Raw genomic sequence first — 15,326 nt, forward strand, 5'->3', positions numbered from 1 at the left:
AACCCTGCAGTTCCACTCCTCTCCACTCTTCCTAATCCATCTGCAAGGCCATGTATCTCTCGCTGCCAGCTTAGAGACACTGAATCATAAGAGAAGCGCACTCTGTTAAAACTTGACACAGGCTTTGGCTCAGCTGGTCCTATCACTAAAAGGATTTTGTCTCTGATTAATTTTGACTTGTCAGTAGAGGTCTCTGGGCAGAACGAAGGAGGGTACCTTCCTGAATATTTCTGATTAATGCAACTTCTTAGGAGGTGCCTGGAAATCTATCAACAATCTTAATTAAATTCAACCAAATAGATGACAACTAATTATTCAGGGAGTGGCTCTTTTGGGACGATAGGTGAAGCGTGAGTCTGCAAAGATGTTACGGGGGGCAGATGGCCACTTGTCTAACATAGCAAAGCCTGTTTAAACAGTGATGTCCCTGACAGTGTTCCAATTCAATTTATACTCCTTCCAGCCCTGCAGGAGTTATTTTTTCCTTCACCACCTATTGTTTGCCAAAACAGTTAAAACTACTCTCTGTCAAGGTGTTACAGAACTTTTGCTGTGATTCTCCAGATGCTGCTCTTTGCAGACAGAAAGACTCTCTTTCCTTTTTCTCCTCAAACACATCCACTGTCACCTGGTTCTTCAAGTGTTTCATTCTACTTATCATTACAGACCCAGAGATCATTAGCTCTGTTTTAGAATTCTTAACTGGAAATTACTACAGTGACAGAAATAAAAAAAATTTCTCTTTTCATTTGCAAAAATCAATATTTGGTATCAAATTATTATTCTCCACTGAGGCTATTTTATTAGAAATTGCAATCCTTCTGAAAGAACAGAAAACACAGATTACCAGTTTAACAAATGAAATACCCAGCTTCTTCCTGAAAAAATCAAGCAGCACCTGCTACCAGTTTTGGCAGGAGAAAGATAACTTCATCTTGTCCAACACAATGAAATGGATTGCTGGATTTTTAACCTTCAATCAGACATTTCTTTCCCTCACCTCTCAGGGACCATAAATTATCCCAATTTTTCAAGTCAATTCTGAGACGCAGCATTAATAGAATCTACTACGGTTTCATATATACACAGTTATGAGGACAAGCTATCTATTTTTAGAACATTAATGCTAATGAATAAAGCTGTCTTGACAGCTCTGAAATCCTCCCTCTAGTCACACAGTAAACAGGAAAACGCATGACAAGCAGGGAAGTGACTCACACTGGCTAGTAGAGGACTGCCAAAGGGTGCACACAGGTAATTTTTTTATCACTTTAGTATTTGATATCATTTGCTAAAATTCCCAAATAGGCTCGGTTGTGGTTTTGTGATTATGGGCACCTGTGCACTAAGAACGGGGTTAACAAAAGATGGCTGTATACAGTGTTTGTGATAAGTATCATGCAAGCCCTTCCAGCAGTCACAACATGAGTGATGACATTCAGCCTCTATTTAGCTGGTTTAGATATAAAGCAGAGAAGTAAGAAATCCACTGCCAAGAAACCTACATGAACAGATACCTTTCTCCAAAGTATGAATAACTGCTGCAGTGACCTTCCTCCTTGCCTGCATTCATGTATTTGCGTTAGTAGAAAGACAACTAGGATTGTGAATTGATTTCACTTTGGATAACGGTGGCAGTAGACTTTGGACATTAAAGAGCAATCCCCTCAAAATGAATTACTGTCTAAATTAATCTCAAATTCTTTGTTACTGGTAAAAGAACTCAGCCTTGAAAACACCCATTCTCAGAAAGAATACTTTGACAAGACAGGAGGAAAATAAAAGCAGAATAAATTACACCAAAAAGTATATAAAAAATAGACTATCAGTTATAAATATTTTAGCTATAAGGGAGTGTTTGTAGAGCGATGGGTATTCTTGTTCCAGAGCTGGTGTAAGCTACAAGCAAATTGGACAGTGACAAGATGCATATGCCCTTCAAAGCTTTAAGACCCAGCTTCTCCTCCGAACAGTTGAAGAAAATGAAAGCAAAGTGTTGGTGAGGGTCAACATTTTTCTGTTCACAGGACTGGATGTTATCAAGGTCAGCCAGCAGCCTGGAACAGAACTACAATCACAACTCTTCAGCCAGCTGGGAAGATAACTGCTCCTCCTGCCCCTGAGGAGCTTGCCTGGTAGCTACAGAACTTCATACCACACACTGGAACAACCATTTCAGCCCTAGCACAATGTACACAACAAGTGAAACAGATACAGTGTGTTGACGTACATAAGCACACCGATTACAAAGCAGATGCATTAATTGTGACATACAGGAGAAGATACAGGGAGCACAATCTAACACTGCAGGTACAAGAGAAACTCTGGTATCTGAAGATACAAGAGAAACACAAGGTTTGGGGTGAATATCTTGGCTTCACTCTGTGCAGAGTGGTACCTGGTGCTCATTACCTTTTGAGAAACTCATCATTTGTGAGACTGAAAAAAAACACAGCTGTATCTAGGAAGACACTAAGAGCTTGGAAGAGAGAGCTATTGAAACTGCCTTAGCTAACAAACTTAAAGTTGTATTTTGAAAACTTTAGAAAAAACCCACAAAGAATATTTGTGATAAAGTTAGTTTCATACCTGTGCTACCTTCTCACCTGTGTTAATAAAGGATATGGTGATCAAGAAGTCAAAAATACTCATATTTGGCAACAGTCATGAAACTCAAACACCCTTTTGTACTATATATACACAGGGAAAAAAACACAAAATAAACTTGTTGGACTGGTGGATGTAATATACTGAGTAAAGATAAAAAATAATGGTGAAGGAATGCTTGGTTTCAAACTAGAAAATCCATATAGAGGGTCCTAAAGATTAAATTTTTACTAGCTACTCAAGTTTGTACCACCAGATCTTCAATTCTATTGTCAGTTGACAAAGACATGCTCATTTTGCTGTGCAGAAAGGTGAAGTGGGGAGTTAGGACCTCACTAATCAAGAATTAAGCAAGTGCTATGACACACGTGCTCGCATTGGTACTTAGTGATTATTACTGCAAGGACAATACATAATGTATATCATGTCCAATTTTACTAATGGCAGATAAATTATTAAAAAATAATAAAATACCTAGGCTTGGCAATACATCCCCCACTTCTAGAAATTCTACTTAAAATAAAGAATAAAATAGCAAAAAGCAGAATGTGCTAGCATGTGGACCTTACTTTTACATTTAGTATTAGAAGCAAACTCAGAATTTCTCCTGCCTACCCCAACAAAACTTGGATAAGAAAGGTTTTTGAAATATAGCTAATTAAGAAGACAGTCAATGAGGACCAACTGCTTTTCTATACAGATACATGAAATGAAGAGAATCTCAAGTAACTGAATAAATTAATTCAGACAATTTATTTAAATCTCTTTTAGCAGTTCAGCAGAAGTTCATATTCCAAGCTAAAGCAGTCTTAGTTCTCTTTATTTACTTCTCAAGCACACTGTGATCACTTCAATTCTGAATATACAGATCTATATCTTAATCTGAATTGAATAATCCACTTGAAAAAATAATTCAGATACATCCCTGTAGCCCAAATACCTGGAAAGAAAGGAATGTATACTGGTGAACGCATTTTAGCTGAAGAGCCACTTGTTACTTTATTACAGGAGAAAAAAAAAGACTTGTACAAAAAGTTAGGTGAGATCAGTGTGTTGCATATGCATTTTCCATACCCACAAGAATGCAGAGATTAATTGCGGGTCTTTGTTCACAATGCCCGGATTTTTACACTACAGCATTACTGTATCACCTCAGAAGCAAACACTGAGATGAGTGTCATCACTTATAAGAATATTATAGCCATAATATACCCAGAATACTATGAATTGGAATTTGAGAAAAAAATGAGACTACCTGATCCATACGCAGCTTAACAATAGATGACGACTTATCAGATCGTGGATTTAGTCCTGTTCCCAAACTGTCGAAATAGGCTTCTGGCTTGTCCCAGCAACACCTGGACTGCCTTACAAAATGAAATCACCTCAAAGATCCAATGATCTACCTTTGGCATAGATACATCCTGGCTATTTATCCAGTAGTTATTTCCAAAGAGAGAGGAGAAGTGAGAAATAGCATCAGACTGTTAGAAACATCACTGAAGTGTGTGGCCTGTGCTTTTAAACCCCTCAGACAAGAAAAACCAGTCTCCTTCCAATCCAAGATAAATTATTTCAGGAAGGTACCAGCATGGCAGGTGATGGCACATTTTATTTATCTAATTAAGAGATACAGGTTATGCAGCAAAGATGATTTATATGTGATCACTTACTTTGAGGAACTCCAGTCACAGACCAGGATCCTACTGCATTAAGATTAGGTACAGATACAAAGCCACCTCCGTGTTCCCCATTCTGATCATCCATCTCAGCACAAAAAGACTGCAAGGTTCATCTCCAAACTAGAGGAAGCACTGGAAGAGCACCACCATTAAAATGTATTTGTCTTTGCAGAAAGATGCAGATACTCAAGAAGAACAAATCAAAGGCCTTTGAATCGCACTGAGAAATCAATCAGTCAAGATTATTGTCGGATTTTAAGGTTTTACAGAAGCTTAAAAGAAACAAAGCTGCTCATTCTACCCTGGTTCTGCACAATACCAGGCAATACTCTGTTGTTAAATATCTGGTTCAAAGCTGTGAATTCAACAATCTAGACTCTTGTCCCATTTGTATGTGTCACCTGGAAAGTTAGCGTAAGAGAAAAATGAGGCAGAGTAAGTGACCTGCCTATAGCTGTTCAGTTATCCTGAGAAGGAGGAACGTTTGAGGCACATTCACTTGGAGAGAAGAGACTTTATTGCTGCAATTTCATAAGGCACAACTGCTCTCCACAGATATAAGTCTTCTTCAGAATTCATTCACTGGAAAAGCTATTTGTTAATATCAGGTAAAAGTATAACTTAATGAGGAGAGCATGTGGTAAGATATAAAAAAACAAGTGTTTTGAATATAAAAAAAGTTCCTGAAATAACTTAGGGCATTTGAGCAGAGTCTGAAATACATTCCTTCGAAATCAAGGAAGCCACATGGAAGCAACACCAAACGCAAAATTCCTCTTCTGCTCCTCCTGCATGTCAGGAGGAGCTTCACACCACAGAGCTGAAATTCAAATACAAGATTCAGTTGCTAACATCTCCACAGCTGAAACCACAGCAGAGGATCACTCACTTCATGCACCAGAAAAACAGTCTGCAAGAGTTTCTTCTATTTGAAGGCAAATATCTGGAGAGAAGTAAGAATTCTCAGTCACAACTTTCAATGCAATTTTCAAACCAAGCTCTTACAGGGATGGATCAGTGTTGCCTGGTCCTCTTGAGAAAAATCTCTTGCATATAATCCCAAAATCTTCCCTGATGTGACTCATTGTGATGAATCATAGCAGTGAGGGCCTCACCCTGATCAAGGCTTTGCCAATAGTCCTGAAGCCACATCTCTTTCCAACTGAAACAAATGAAGAAAAAAAGAGACATCATTTAAAAAAACAAAAACAAAACCAACACAAATGTGTCTGAGCTCTAACAGCATTAATATTTGTTTTTCCCTTTCATCTAAGGGGAAAACAGTTCCAGAGATGGTCATGACAATGTATGCTGTTTCTGTGCCGTTGTGCTCCAACCCACCTGAAGTAACTTGCTATGAAAATTCTCCATGGAAAGCAAGCTTGCTATTACCTTCAGACCACTTCAGAAATATCAGCATGTGAATAGCATTAGTCAGAGAGACTAAATCATGAACTGTGAGGAATAAAACCTGCTATTAAAATAAAATCCTGTAGTCCTCATACAACTTTAAGAGTAGCCTTCCATGGCCAGAATGTGTGCTACAGATATCAAGGTATCAATCTTTTCAGACAAGCCATTAAACATGTACAGAATTCCTGTTAGTTAGAACAGGGAATGCATGACAAGAGAGAGCAATGCTGACATCCCCCAGCTGGCTCTACTCTTTTCCTCCAGACCATTTTCAGTGCACCCATTCTCAACCTTCTTACTGCACACACAGCACACCAATTTCCTTCCCATTCACATTAAGGCAGACTATGTCTCTCATTTCTGTTGTATTGAGGTGTGGCAACAATTCGTTCAGCTAGTAACTACTATCCTTCTTTCCTGACAGACTGATTACCTCTTTTGTACTACAGCTGCTACCCAGCCCCATCAAATCAGCACAAATTCCGTACAGACCAAATGTGAGGCTCTTTTTAATCTGCTCCCATGAGTGCTTCTCCCTCGCAGACAGAAGCGCAGTACTTCGACGTTCACTCTCGACATCATACATTAAAGCCAGCATGACTGCATTGCCCAGAAACAGATCTCAGCCACTATTCCAGGAAAAGCATATGAAATGCAGAACACGTTACAAGCACTTTCATTCTGAAGCAGCATAAAAGTTGTATTCCATGAGAATTTGGTTTTTGTAGTTAACAGAATCATCTGTGGTGGGACATTTCTGCTCAAAATTAATTTGATTTTAATTTGATTGCAATATGAAGGATCACAGAGGCTTACTTTTGCATACAAAAACATCTGCCTACAGGTTCCTTGGTAAAATGAAGCACTTGGACACACTGTGAGACCGCTCGGCTTCACCACTCAACTCTTTAACCTTTGCTCAAGGAGCGCCAATGTGAGTTACATGTTTTTTGCAGCACTGAGTGAGGGCACCCATTAGTGAGTACCCTCACCCAGGCACAAGGCCAAGAGGCAGTGGGCAACAGAAAGTGACTGTTCTGTGGCTGAATTCTATCACAACACTAAGAGAAATCCCAGTATCCAAACAAACGTTTTGTCAAGCACATTAAACAAGAATGTTTTTGTATTTCTCTTTTCATACCATTCTTACTGTTTCCTACTGTTTTTAAAGAAACAAGATGCACTCTCATTCTATAACTTGGACAAAAACTGGCACACCAGGATGAACACAATTGCAGAAATCCCCTGAAACTACCAACTACATACACCTGGAATGTTACTACCACAAGCTAAGGATCCACCTTTAATCCTGGCTGGTTACACACATCTACTGCAAGAAATACCTTGCACTGTATGTGTGGCAAATCTGATACGCTTCTCAACTGTTTTTCTTGGTCCTAAACAAACTGTGACATCGCCATAAAATAAAAGTAGTAAAACCATGACAATTTCAAAATCTTATTGAAGACACACTGGCTTTTCTCTTCTTGAAAAGATCAAAGGAAAAAAAATATATATATAACCCCCCTCCCCCCCCCACACAACCACAGATTAAAACTGTTCAGGTGACTGGAAAGGTATTATAACACAGCCTTCTTGTATTTATCCTGTTAAAACCCCACTTCCTATTTGGGAAATGACTTTATGTTGTGGAAATAAACAAAACATTTCTCTTCACAAAGGTGAGAGAATTGAGACACAACAATGCAGTGATAATAATAACTGTAGATTCCAGTTCCTACCAAACATGTTTTCATCACGAGGAGCGCTGCAACTCCTGTCTTCTGCACAAAGCAGACTGGAGTTCTATACAGTACACTATATGGGGACTATATACTATACAGTGACTGACTTCATCCCAACACTCAGAGCTAAAGGACAGCAAAACAAAGATTCAGTGATGTGCTCTGGCTACAAACACTTGTTAGAGATATTCAGTCAACTCAGCACATTTGTCAATACAAAAAACTGGCACCTGTGAATAAGATTTAGAGCACACACATGTGCACAGCATAACCATGTAATAGGATTCTAACTCCACAATATGGAGACTTGATCTGGGTCTGTTGTTTGGTGTTCCCGAAGCTGCCAGAGCCCACAGAACATTCACAGTCAGACCTTCTATGTTGCATACCTTTTGCCATTTATATCCCTGCACTGTTTTTCCACAGTGGTGTTTTGTAAAGAAATAAATTAATAATTGATGGCTCAGTAGATGGTTCTCTAAATTGACTGAGTCGTTGTCAAAATATTCCTGCAGAATTCCTGACAAAAAAATAAACATTACCTGAACACGTTCTGGTAGCAATTTTGAATTTCTGTTGTGTTATTTGTAGTGATCATCTTACATTTTGGAGATACCAACAGTGAAAGCTTGGATGTTTATGGGACAGAAACCACAGTGCTTCACTGGAAATCCTCTTAATTAAGCCCCAGGTGTACATATATGTATCTTCTAAAGCAGATTGCAGATAATGGACAAGTTTCCCTGGTACAATATTTTGGAGACACCATTAAGCAGTGGGAGAATACCACGTTTCTGCAAGATATGGCAACTTCCCTGGGTTGCAGCTGTAGTTTGGGTTATCTCTACAAAACTCCGTGCTCATGAGCACTGCACAGGAAGTTGAAGAATTTAATGTGCATTAAGTGGCGTAGGCACCCCATGCTGTGTCTTCAAACTTATTTCTTTGCTGCCATCTGCTGCTCAAGTATAAGAAGATTTATGAAGAAGAGAACGCTGACACACACAGACTAGGATACTACAGAGCACATGATAAGAGAAAAGCACATTTTGCTATCAGGACTGATAAATCAACTAACCTCAAGAAAGCAAAGGACTACAAAGACAGGTCTGTTTTACATACCAGCATAACTTTTCTATTGTTCAACACAAGAATTAATTGCATCATGAAAAATGTTCCTTAGTGACATGCATGACAAGTTCTGTGGGATAGGGATATCCTAAAGAAACTGAACTACCTCAGCTTATTTTTCTTTCTTTATTTCAGCTGGCCATTTTCAAAAGCCCCCAAACATAGGAAGAAATAGCTCCCTGCCCTTTCTTCTAGTTACAGTGGACAGGTAACCTTACAAAAAAATTTTTAGAGCTTCAAAGCTACACAGAATTCAGTTTTAGGTTATAGACTATTTGAAAATTTGTATTTTCAACTCTGTTTCCTCTAGTATTTCCTCCTAAGTATTCAAGTCCTCAGTCTAGGAAATTATTAAGAAAGCTCTAAACTGATATAACTTACGATAGAGTATACTAACAACTTCCTTCTGGACAGTGTATCAGATCTTTTTAGTATTTTCATTAATCCTACAGTGTGACTAACATCAGCACGTTGCAGTGTTGCAACTGGCTGTCTGATGGCTCAGAATTGCAGACATTTGAATATATCCCTAGAAGGAAATCGTAGCAGACCACGCGGAGAACAATGACAAACATGGAAGAATGCAAGTATGCTACGCTAGCAATATGAACTACAAAGAGCACAGGTTTTAGGAACTGCAACAACCCTTCCATCCAACAGCTGACACTTCAAACACTGTCCATGGCAAAATCGAGGTTTGGGAACCCAAACACTGACTTGTTTTGTACCAAGTCAGTACAAGCACTAAGGATTAAGCACACCATGAAAACAAAACCAGAATCTTTCTTTCCTGTCAAAATTAGTTTCCTCTGCGTTGGTGTCCTTATCCCTGTCTGACAACCTTCAGGGCAGCTCCAGGGCTCACTGCAACAGTGGCAGATTCCAACAAATGTACCAATCCCTGCATAGAAGGACAAAAAGCACAGAATCTATTTTGTGCTGCAGGGCCCCTCTCCTGAATAAATGAGATTGTGTCCTTCAGCATAGGCCAAAATTTTGTTCCGATGCCACAAAATATCTTGTGAAGTACAATGGGTGAGCCATACTTCTGCTTTAAAAGAAGTCAACAGGAGTGAATGAGGCCCACGCTAAACACTGTAGCAACTCTATTCTTCAGGTATTAATTCAAAAGGAGATACAGAGCTTCTCCCAAACACAGGCTAGCAAGTGGATCTCTGTACAGGAGGGATGTGGCGATGCTGGAGTGGATCCAGAGGAGAGCCATGAAGATGCTCAGAGGGCTGGCTGAAGCACCTCTCCTATGAAGAAAGGTTGAGTGAGCTGGCCTTATTTAGCTTGCAGAAGAGAAGGCTCTGAGAAGACCTCACTTCCAGCCTTCTAGTACTTGAGGGGAACTTACAAGCAGGAGGAGGACCAACTTTTCAGAAGGTCTGACAGTGACAGGAGAAGAAGGAATGGCTTTAAACTAAAAGAGGGGAGATTTAGTTTAGATGTTAGGAAAAAATTCTTTACTCAGAGGGCGATGAAGCACTGGCAGACTGACCAGAGAGCTGTGGATGCCCCATCTCTAGAGGCATTCAAGGACAGCTGGATGGGGCCCTGAGCAGCCCAACCTGGTGGTTGGCACTGGGTGATAACTAATGTCCCCTCCAAACTAAGCCATTCTCAGTGCACTGCACTGAATAACACTCTCCCTGCAAACAAGTAAAGAGAATAAGGAAAAGGTAGACAAAAGAGAAACAAATTGCCCAAGGTCACAGAGCATCAAAACATATTATTGTGTGTCTCTCAACCACTAACCAGCACCACCGGCCAAGCTTTTTCTTCAGCCTCAGTGTTACACAATATTAGCAGAACTGCCATAGCACCCACAAGGCATAATATGAAGTATAACTGGAAATGTACTAATAGATGCTTTAAGTATCAAATATTATTACTTATATATTATATATAATATATATTACAATATATATTATTTAAAGCTTTTCTGCTTCAAGAAGTATTGTACTGGTAAGTTACCTGTCTTCCCCAGGGAGGTCTTCAATACTTCCAAACCCAGGGGTTGGCATAGGGCATCCCATGTGCTGGAAATGAGCTATGTGAGGTGCAGGAGCTGGAGTTTTCCCACCAGACTTTTTGTGCTCCTGCTCCGCTCTGACCCGGGCGTTCTCCCTGTCACAGACGAAACACTCGAAGCCATTCAGGTAATTGGGCAAAGTCATGTCATTCACACCCCACTCCCGCCTCTCCAAGCTCTCTAGCAAGAACTGGTTTTTGATGCCATCAAGGTTTTTATACTCTAGGTACTTCATGTATTCCTCTCCATTCTTGTCAAGGAAATCAAGATACTTTGCCAGCTCTTGGGGGCTCTCAAAGTCATCGATAAGAATGATGGAGAGGTTGTTTGGCATCCAGTCCCGCACGGCTGGGGAGCCTCGGTACACTGGGACAGCACCCAAATGCATTGGACGCCACAGCTTCTCTGTCATGTAGTCATTACATATGGCATTCTCCAAGGCCAGGTGGAACTTGTACCTGGCGATAAAAGCCATGAATTCGGGATCTTCTGCAGTGGCTGTTGAAGTGTCTCTCAGTCGCTCGCTGGGAAGCTCCCGGTTATGAAGGCATTTTCCATAGGAGTCAACCTATAAAATAACCAAAATAACAAGTCATCTACACAAAGTGATTTTTTTGCCTGGAGCTCATAGTCCTCCTAAAATTCCTAACTTTAATCAGTTCCTAACTACCTCAGTTGAGCCTCGCTTTACTCCCAACTTCATTCCATCTAGATGACTCCCAGATTTCCACTTCTCTTATAACAGCTTTAGTCATAAACTGAACACTCAGTTCCAAAAGCAGCATAAACTACAAGTAAGGCAGAGGACAGGAGAAACAAGATTTTACAGGAAAAAAAAAAAAACAACAACAAACGTATTTATTAGAGAACTAAGGAGAAACTAAGAGTTAAGAAAGGGCATTCAGCTTCCTCCATGTTGGTTTAAAAGTCATATTTCTACGTCACAGGGAGCAGATCTTTTCCAAACAATGATTTCACACAGCTTCCAGTCTCAGCAGTTTGGCAAAACTTTCCACTTGTTAGACTGAAAAAAATGATGGATGAAGGGAGCTGGAAGAGTACTGTGGAAAAACAAAGAGCACACTTGATCCAGGGTCTGCTTCGTGCTTTGACTATACAGAGGCAGGTTTCTAAAAAGATTTTGCCTTTGCTTTGTTACTTAACAAACAATGAACTTGCATAAGAAATTAATCACTGCTAATAGAAACAGCAGAATCAACTCAGAAGAAAACGTTTCTAAGATTTCCCCTATCGACCATCCTTTAGCTTTTAAGAAAAGAAAGCACTAAATTTGTTTCCACCCCATAGAAGCGGAGCTGTTTCAATTTGTGAAGCTGCTCTCCACAGGCGGTGCCCCAGCTGAGCCAACCGGCACAGGCACAGCAGAGCCCCACCACAAGGCAGACGAGGAGCAGACTCTCAAAACACGGCAAACTCCTTACTGCACGCCCATTCTTGTAAGTGGGAGCAAGGCTCGCCAATGGACTCGCAGCCTTCGTTCCCTCCCGCTCACCTAAAGCTCTAGATTGCAGCAGCGCACAGCGCTCGGTCCGCAAGATCTATGCAGGCTCGGCACAACTTTCTGCCGATCGCAAGCCGGCCAACCCCGCAGCGCCCAGCAGCTCCTACCGGCAGGCAGCTAGCCTTTCTGTCCGGCCTGCCGCTCCCCATTACGACTCACGTCTCGGCAGAACCGAGGACAAACGCGCCCCGTTAACGGAGCGGCTCGGCCAGGCGGGCCCGGCTCCCGCAGCGCCCCGCGCCGCCGCACGCACCTGGATGTACTTCATGAGCTCCCGCACGTAGCGGTCCCGGTCCGAGGGCACGTCGCAGTGGGACTGCACGTAGAGCACCGGCCCGTAGCCCCGCCGCCGCCACTCGTCCTTCTCGGCCAGGGGCAGCGCCGGGCCCCGCAGGTAACCCGCGCCGGGCAGCCACTGCAGAGTCAGCGGGTAGTCCGACTCGCGGCGGAAGGTGGCCGTGTAGTTGAAGAGGCGGATGCCGGGCAGGTGCGAGAGGAGGAAGTTGTTCATGGGCGACTCCTCGTGGAAGAGCGCCCACGTCTGGTGGGGCAGGCGGGGCAGCGGCGCCTCGTAGGCGCGGAAGTCGGTGCCGTAGAAGATGAGCGCCTTGGTGCGGCGGTGCCGCGCCGCCCGCCGGCTGCGCGTGACGAGGCAGGAGCCCCGCGGGCAGTCGATGCGCTCCGTGTCGCCGGGGAAGTGCGGGAAGAGGCTGCCGCTCCACCACAGCAGGATGGGCAGCGCCTCGTCGCCCCGCGCGTCGTCGTTGCCCGGCCCGCGGTACGACGCCGCGGCCGCGAAGGCCGGAACCGGCGGGACGGCGGTCTGCGCCCAGCCCTCCGCCCCACACGGCGTCCCCGCGTCCCCCGGCCCGGGCTCTCCGTCTCCTTCCCCCTCCCCCGCGGCGGCCCGGCTCCCCGCGCCCCACGCCAGCGCCAGCGTCACCCAGAGGCAAGCGGGCCGCCGCCGCGCCGGGCGGCCCGGCCCTCCGCCTCCCATGCCCCGCCGCTCGGCCCGCGCCGGCCGCCCCGCCGCCAGGAAACGGCTGCGCCGGGCCCGCCCTCGGGCGGCGCTGCTTGAGGAGGCGCGCGGGCGGCGGCCGCCGGGGCAGGGGGAGGGCGGGGAGGAGAGCGGGGAGGCGCCGCGCGTCTGCGCTCTGACGTGAGCAGAACGCACGTCCTCTCTCCCTCCAGCGCAGCGAGCGGGCCGAGCTCGGCTCCGTCCTGCCGGAGACGGAAGCGGGACTCCTTCCCGGCGGAGCCGCTGTTCTGAATGAGCTCACGTGTAGCTGCTCTCCTGCACGAGCCTGGAAATAACGCCTTTGGTATAGAAATGAAAGGAAAGAGGGTACTGGCAGACCGCTCGCTGCAAAATGCAAGTTCTGAAATAAAAAAAACCTCGCTGAGATCAAACAGCGCCTTTTGGGCATTTGCTCTCGTTGAATTTCTTATCGCCCTTCGCAAGAAAGAAAGGTTTTCTCCGCAGAAAAACAGGTTATGAAGGAGCACCCGGCCAGACTGCAGCCCTTCCCCTCTCCTCCCTCCCGCAAAATACAGGGTTTGGAAAAATAAGCAGTGTTTATTTACTAACAATGACATAAAATACATCTTAATATATTTTTATTTCTTTACAAATTAAAAGATGCATTGGAAAAAAACAAGTGAAGAAAATGAAAGGTTCATTTTACGATCTCATTTTCACCCCCCACGCCCCTCAGTATTAACACTAGAAATTAGTATCTGTGGAAAGTGTGGAAAGTTGTGGTTGCTGAGCCTTATATTCCTGGGAAGATTTTCCCCATGTGGTTAAAAATCCTCTAGCTCTTTTGGTTGGAGGCAATGCATGGAATAAAACGCCAGCCACATTCATACAAAAACAAGGAAGGTTTTGTCAACTACTTTGTCAGAGTTTCTCCATACTCCCTTTTCTATGCAGTGATGGGAGGGAAGACAAATCAGCAGCGTCGTAAGAAAAATGGATTTATATACATGCTACAGGATATGGAACTAAAACCACAGCCAGATATTTTTCTGATCCCAATAAGAACTTTTCTCTGAAGCGTCAAGCCCAGACAATAACTCATCTAACCACCCACAATTTTTCCTCCCCCTTGTAGTGCTCAAACTCCAGGGAAGTTTAAGAACACTTGTTAAGTGCCCAAACTGCTACACAATCCCCCTTCCCATAGTGAAGGATCAAAGCCCTTAAAATTCTGAATCTGATTTGCACTTGCTCCTTCTTCACAGAATTCTTCTCAACCATCCCCGCAGAATGGAGTGGCAGAGTGGCCAACGTGGATGGACTCGTGTCTGAGGTATTTTAGTTTAACAAATAGGCTTATAAAAAGGATTTGTGCAAGCTGATAGGTAGAATGGAAAGCAGGTATAAACATCCAGTGATGAAACTTCACTACTGCCAAAACCCTTCCCAGTAACTGAAATCAGGTACTTGCAATACCTAATACAGGGCAGTCTAAACCTCAGTTTTTGTCCCCTGTTCCTTGTAATCCAGGGCACGAAGCTGTCTCAAATCTGGGTCAGTAGAAATCATACTCCTGCTTGTCTGCTATGAATTACAACAGTGTGGCCCAAAGTGGCCAGTTCCTTATCATCCAGCTCCCACACAGCCCCAAATCACCTTGTAACAGTATTTTCTGCTCAACTTTCAGAGGATTTTGCTCTCACTGCCATCTGGATAGATTCTTCTGCAGAAGAAGAGAGGCTACAGAACATGGACTGAGTGGGATATTATCACAGGGCTGTGAAATGAGAAAGAAAGGAGTCACCACTCATACCAACAAGAAGCACTAACTACCCCTGTGCTGTTCAGAAGCTGTTGATAGTTACTGAATTATTACTTCCTCCAGTGCAGATCAACTTACAGTACAGGGAAGAAAGCAGAAATAAATCTGTCCTGCTGCCTACTGGCTTTCTATGCTTTTTTTTGGGGGGGGAAGATTTCTGGTTCAGACAAATACGATACACTTGTGCTCTGCAATGTCATTTTTCCTCTACAAAGAGAAAGGAAATGTTTGGCTGCTTCAGCTCCCATCGCCCAACCTGCCTCTTGCCCTCCCAACCTGCGCACCCTCTGTACAGTAGGAGCATGCCCACGCGCCCATACAAACACACAGCAACTACTAGAAATTTTGAAGTTATCGCTTTTTCACCCAATGTTGAATCATGTACAG

General features: G+C 43.4%; 1 protein-coding gene across 1 annotated transcript; it reads right to left on the reverse strand.

Moving 5' to 3' along the window:
• Positions 1-5,303: 5,303 nt before the first annotated feature.
• Positions 5,304-13,135, reverse strand: FUT11 (fucosyltransferase 11; the record flags this gene model as incomplete). The annotated part of the gene is made up of 3 exons (XM_079536218.1): positions 5,304-5,451; positions 10,559-11,184; positions 12,392-13,135. The coding sequence occupies 3 exons, from the start codon at positions 13,133-13,135 to the stop codon at positions 5,304-5,306; spliced, it is 1,518 nt and encodes a 505-aa protein (XP_079392344.1).
• Between the last annotated feature and the right edge of the window lie 2,191 nt (positions 13,136-15,326).

This window comes from Tetrao urogallus (genome assembly GCF_951394365.1).
Source record: "Tetrao urogallus genome assembly, chromosome: 5".
In the NCBI taxonomy this organism is placed as follows: domain Eukaryota; kingdom Metazoa; phylum Chordata; class Aves; order Galliformes; family Phasianidae; genus Tetrao; species Tetrao urogallus.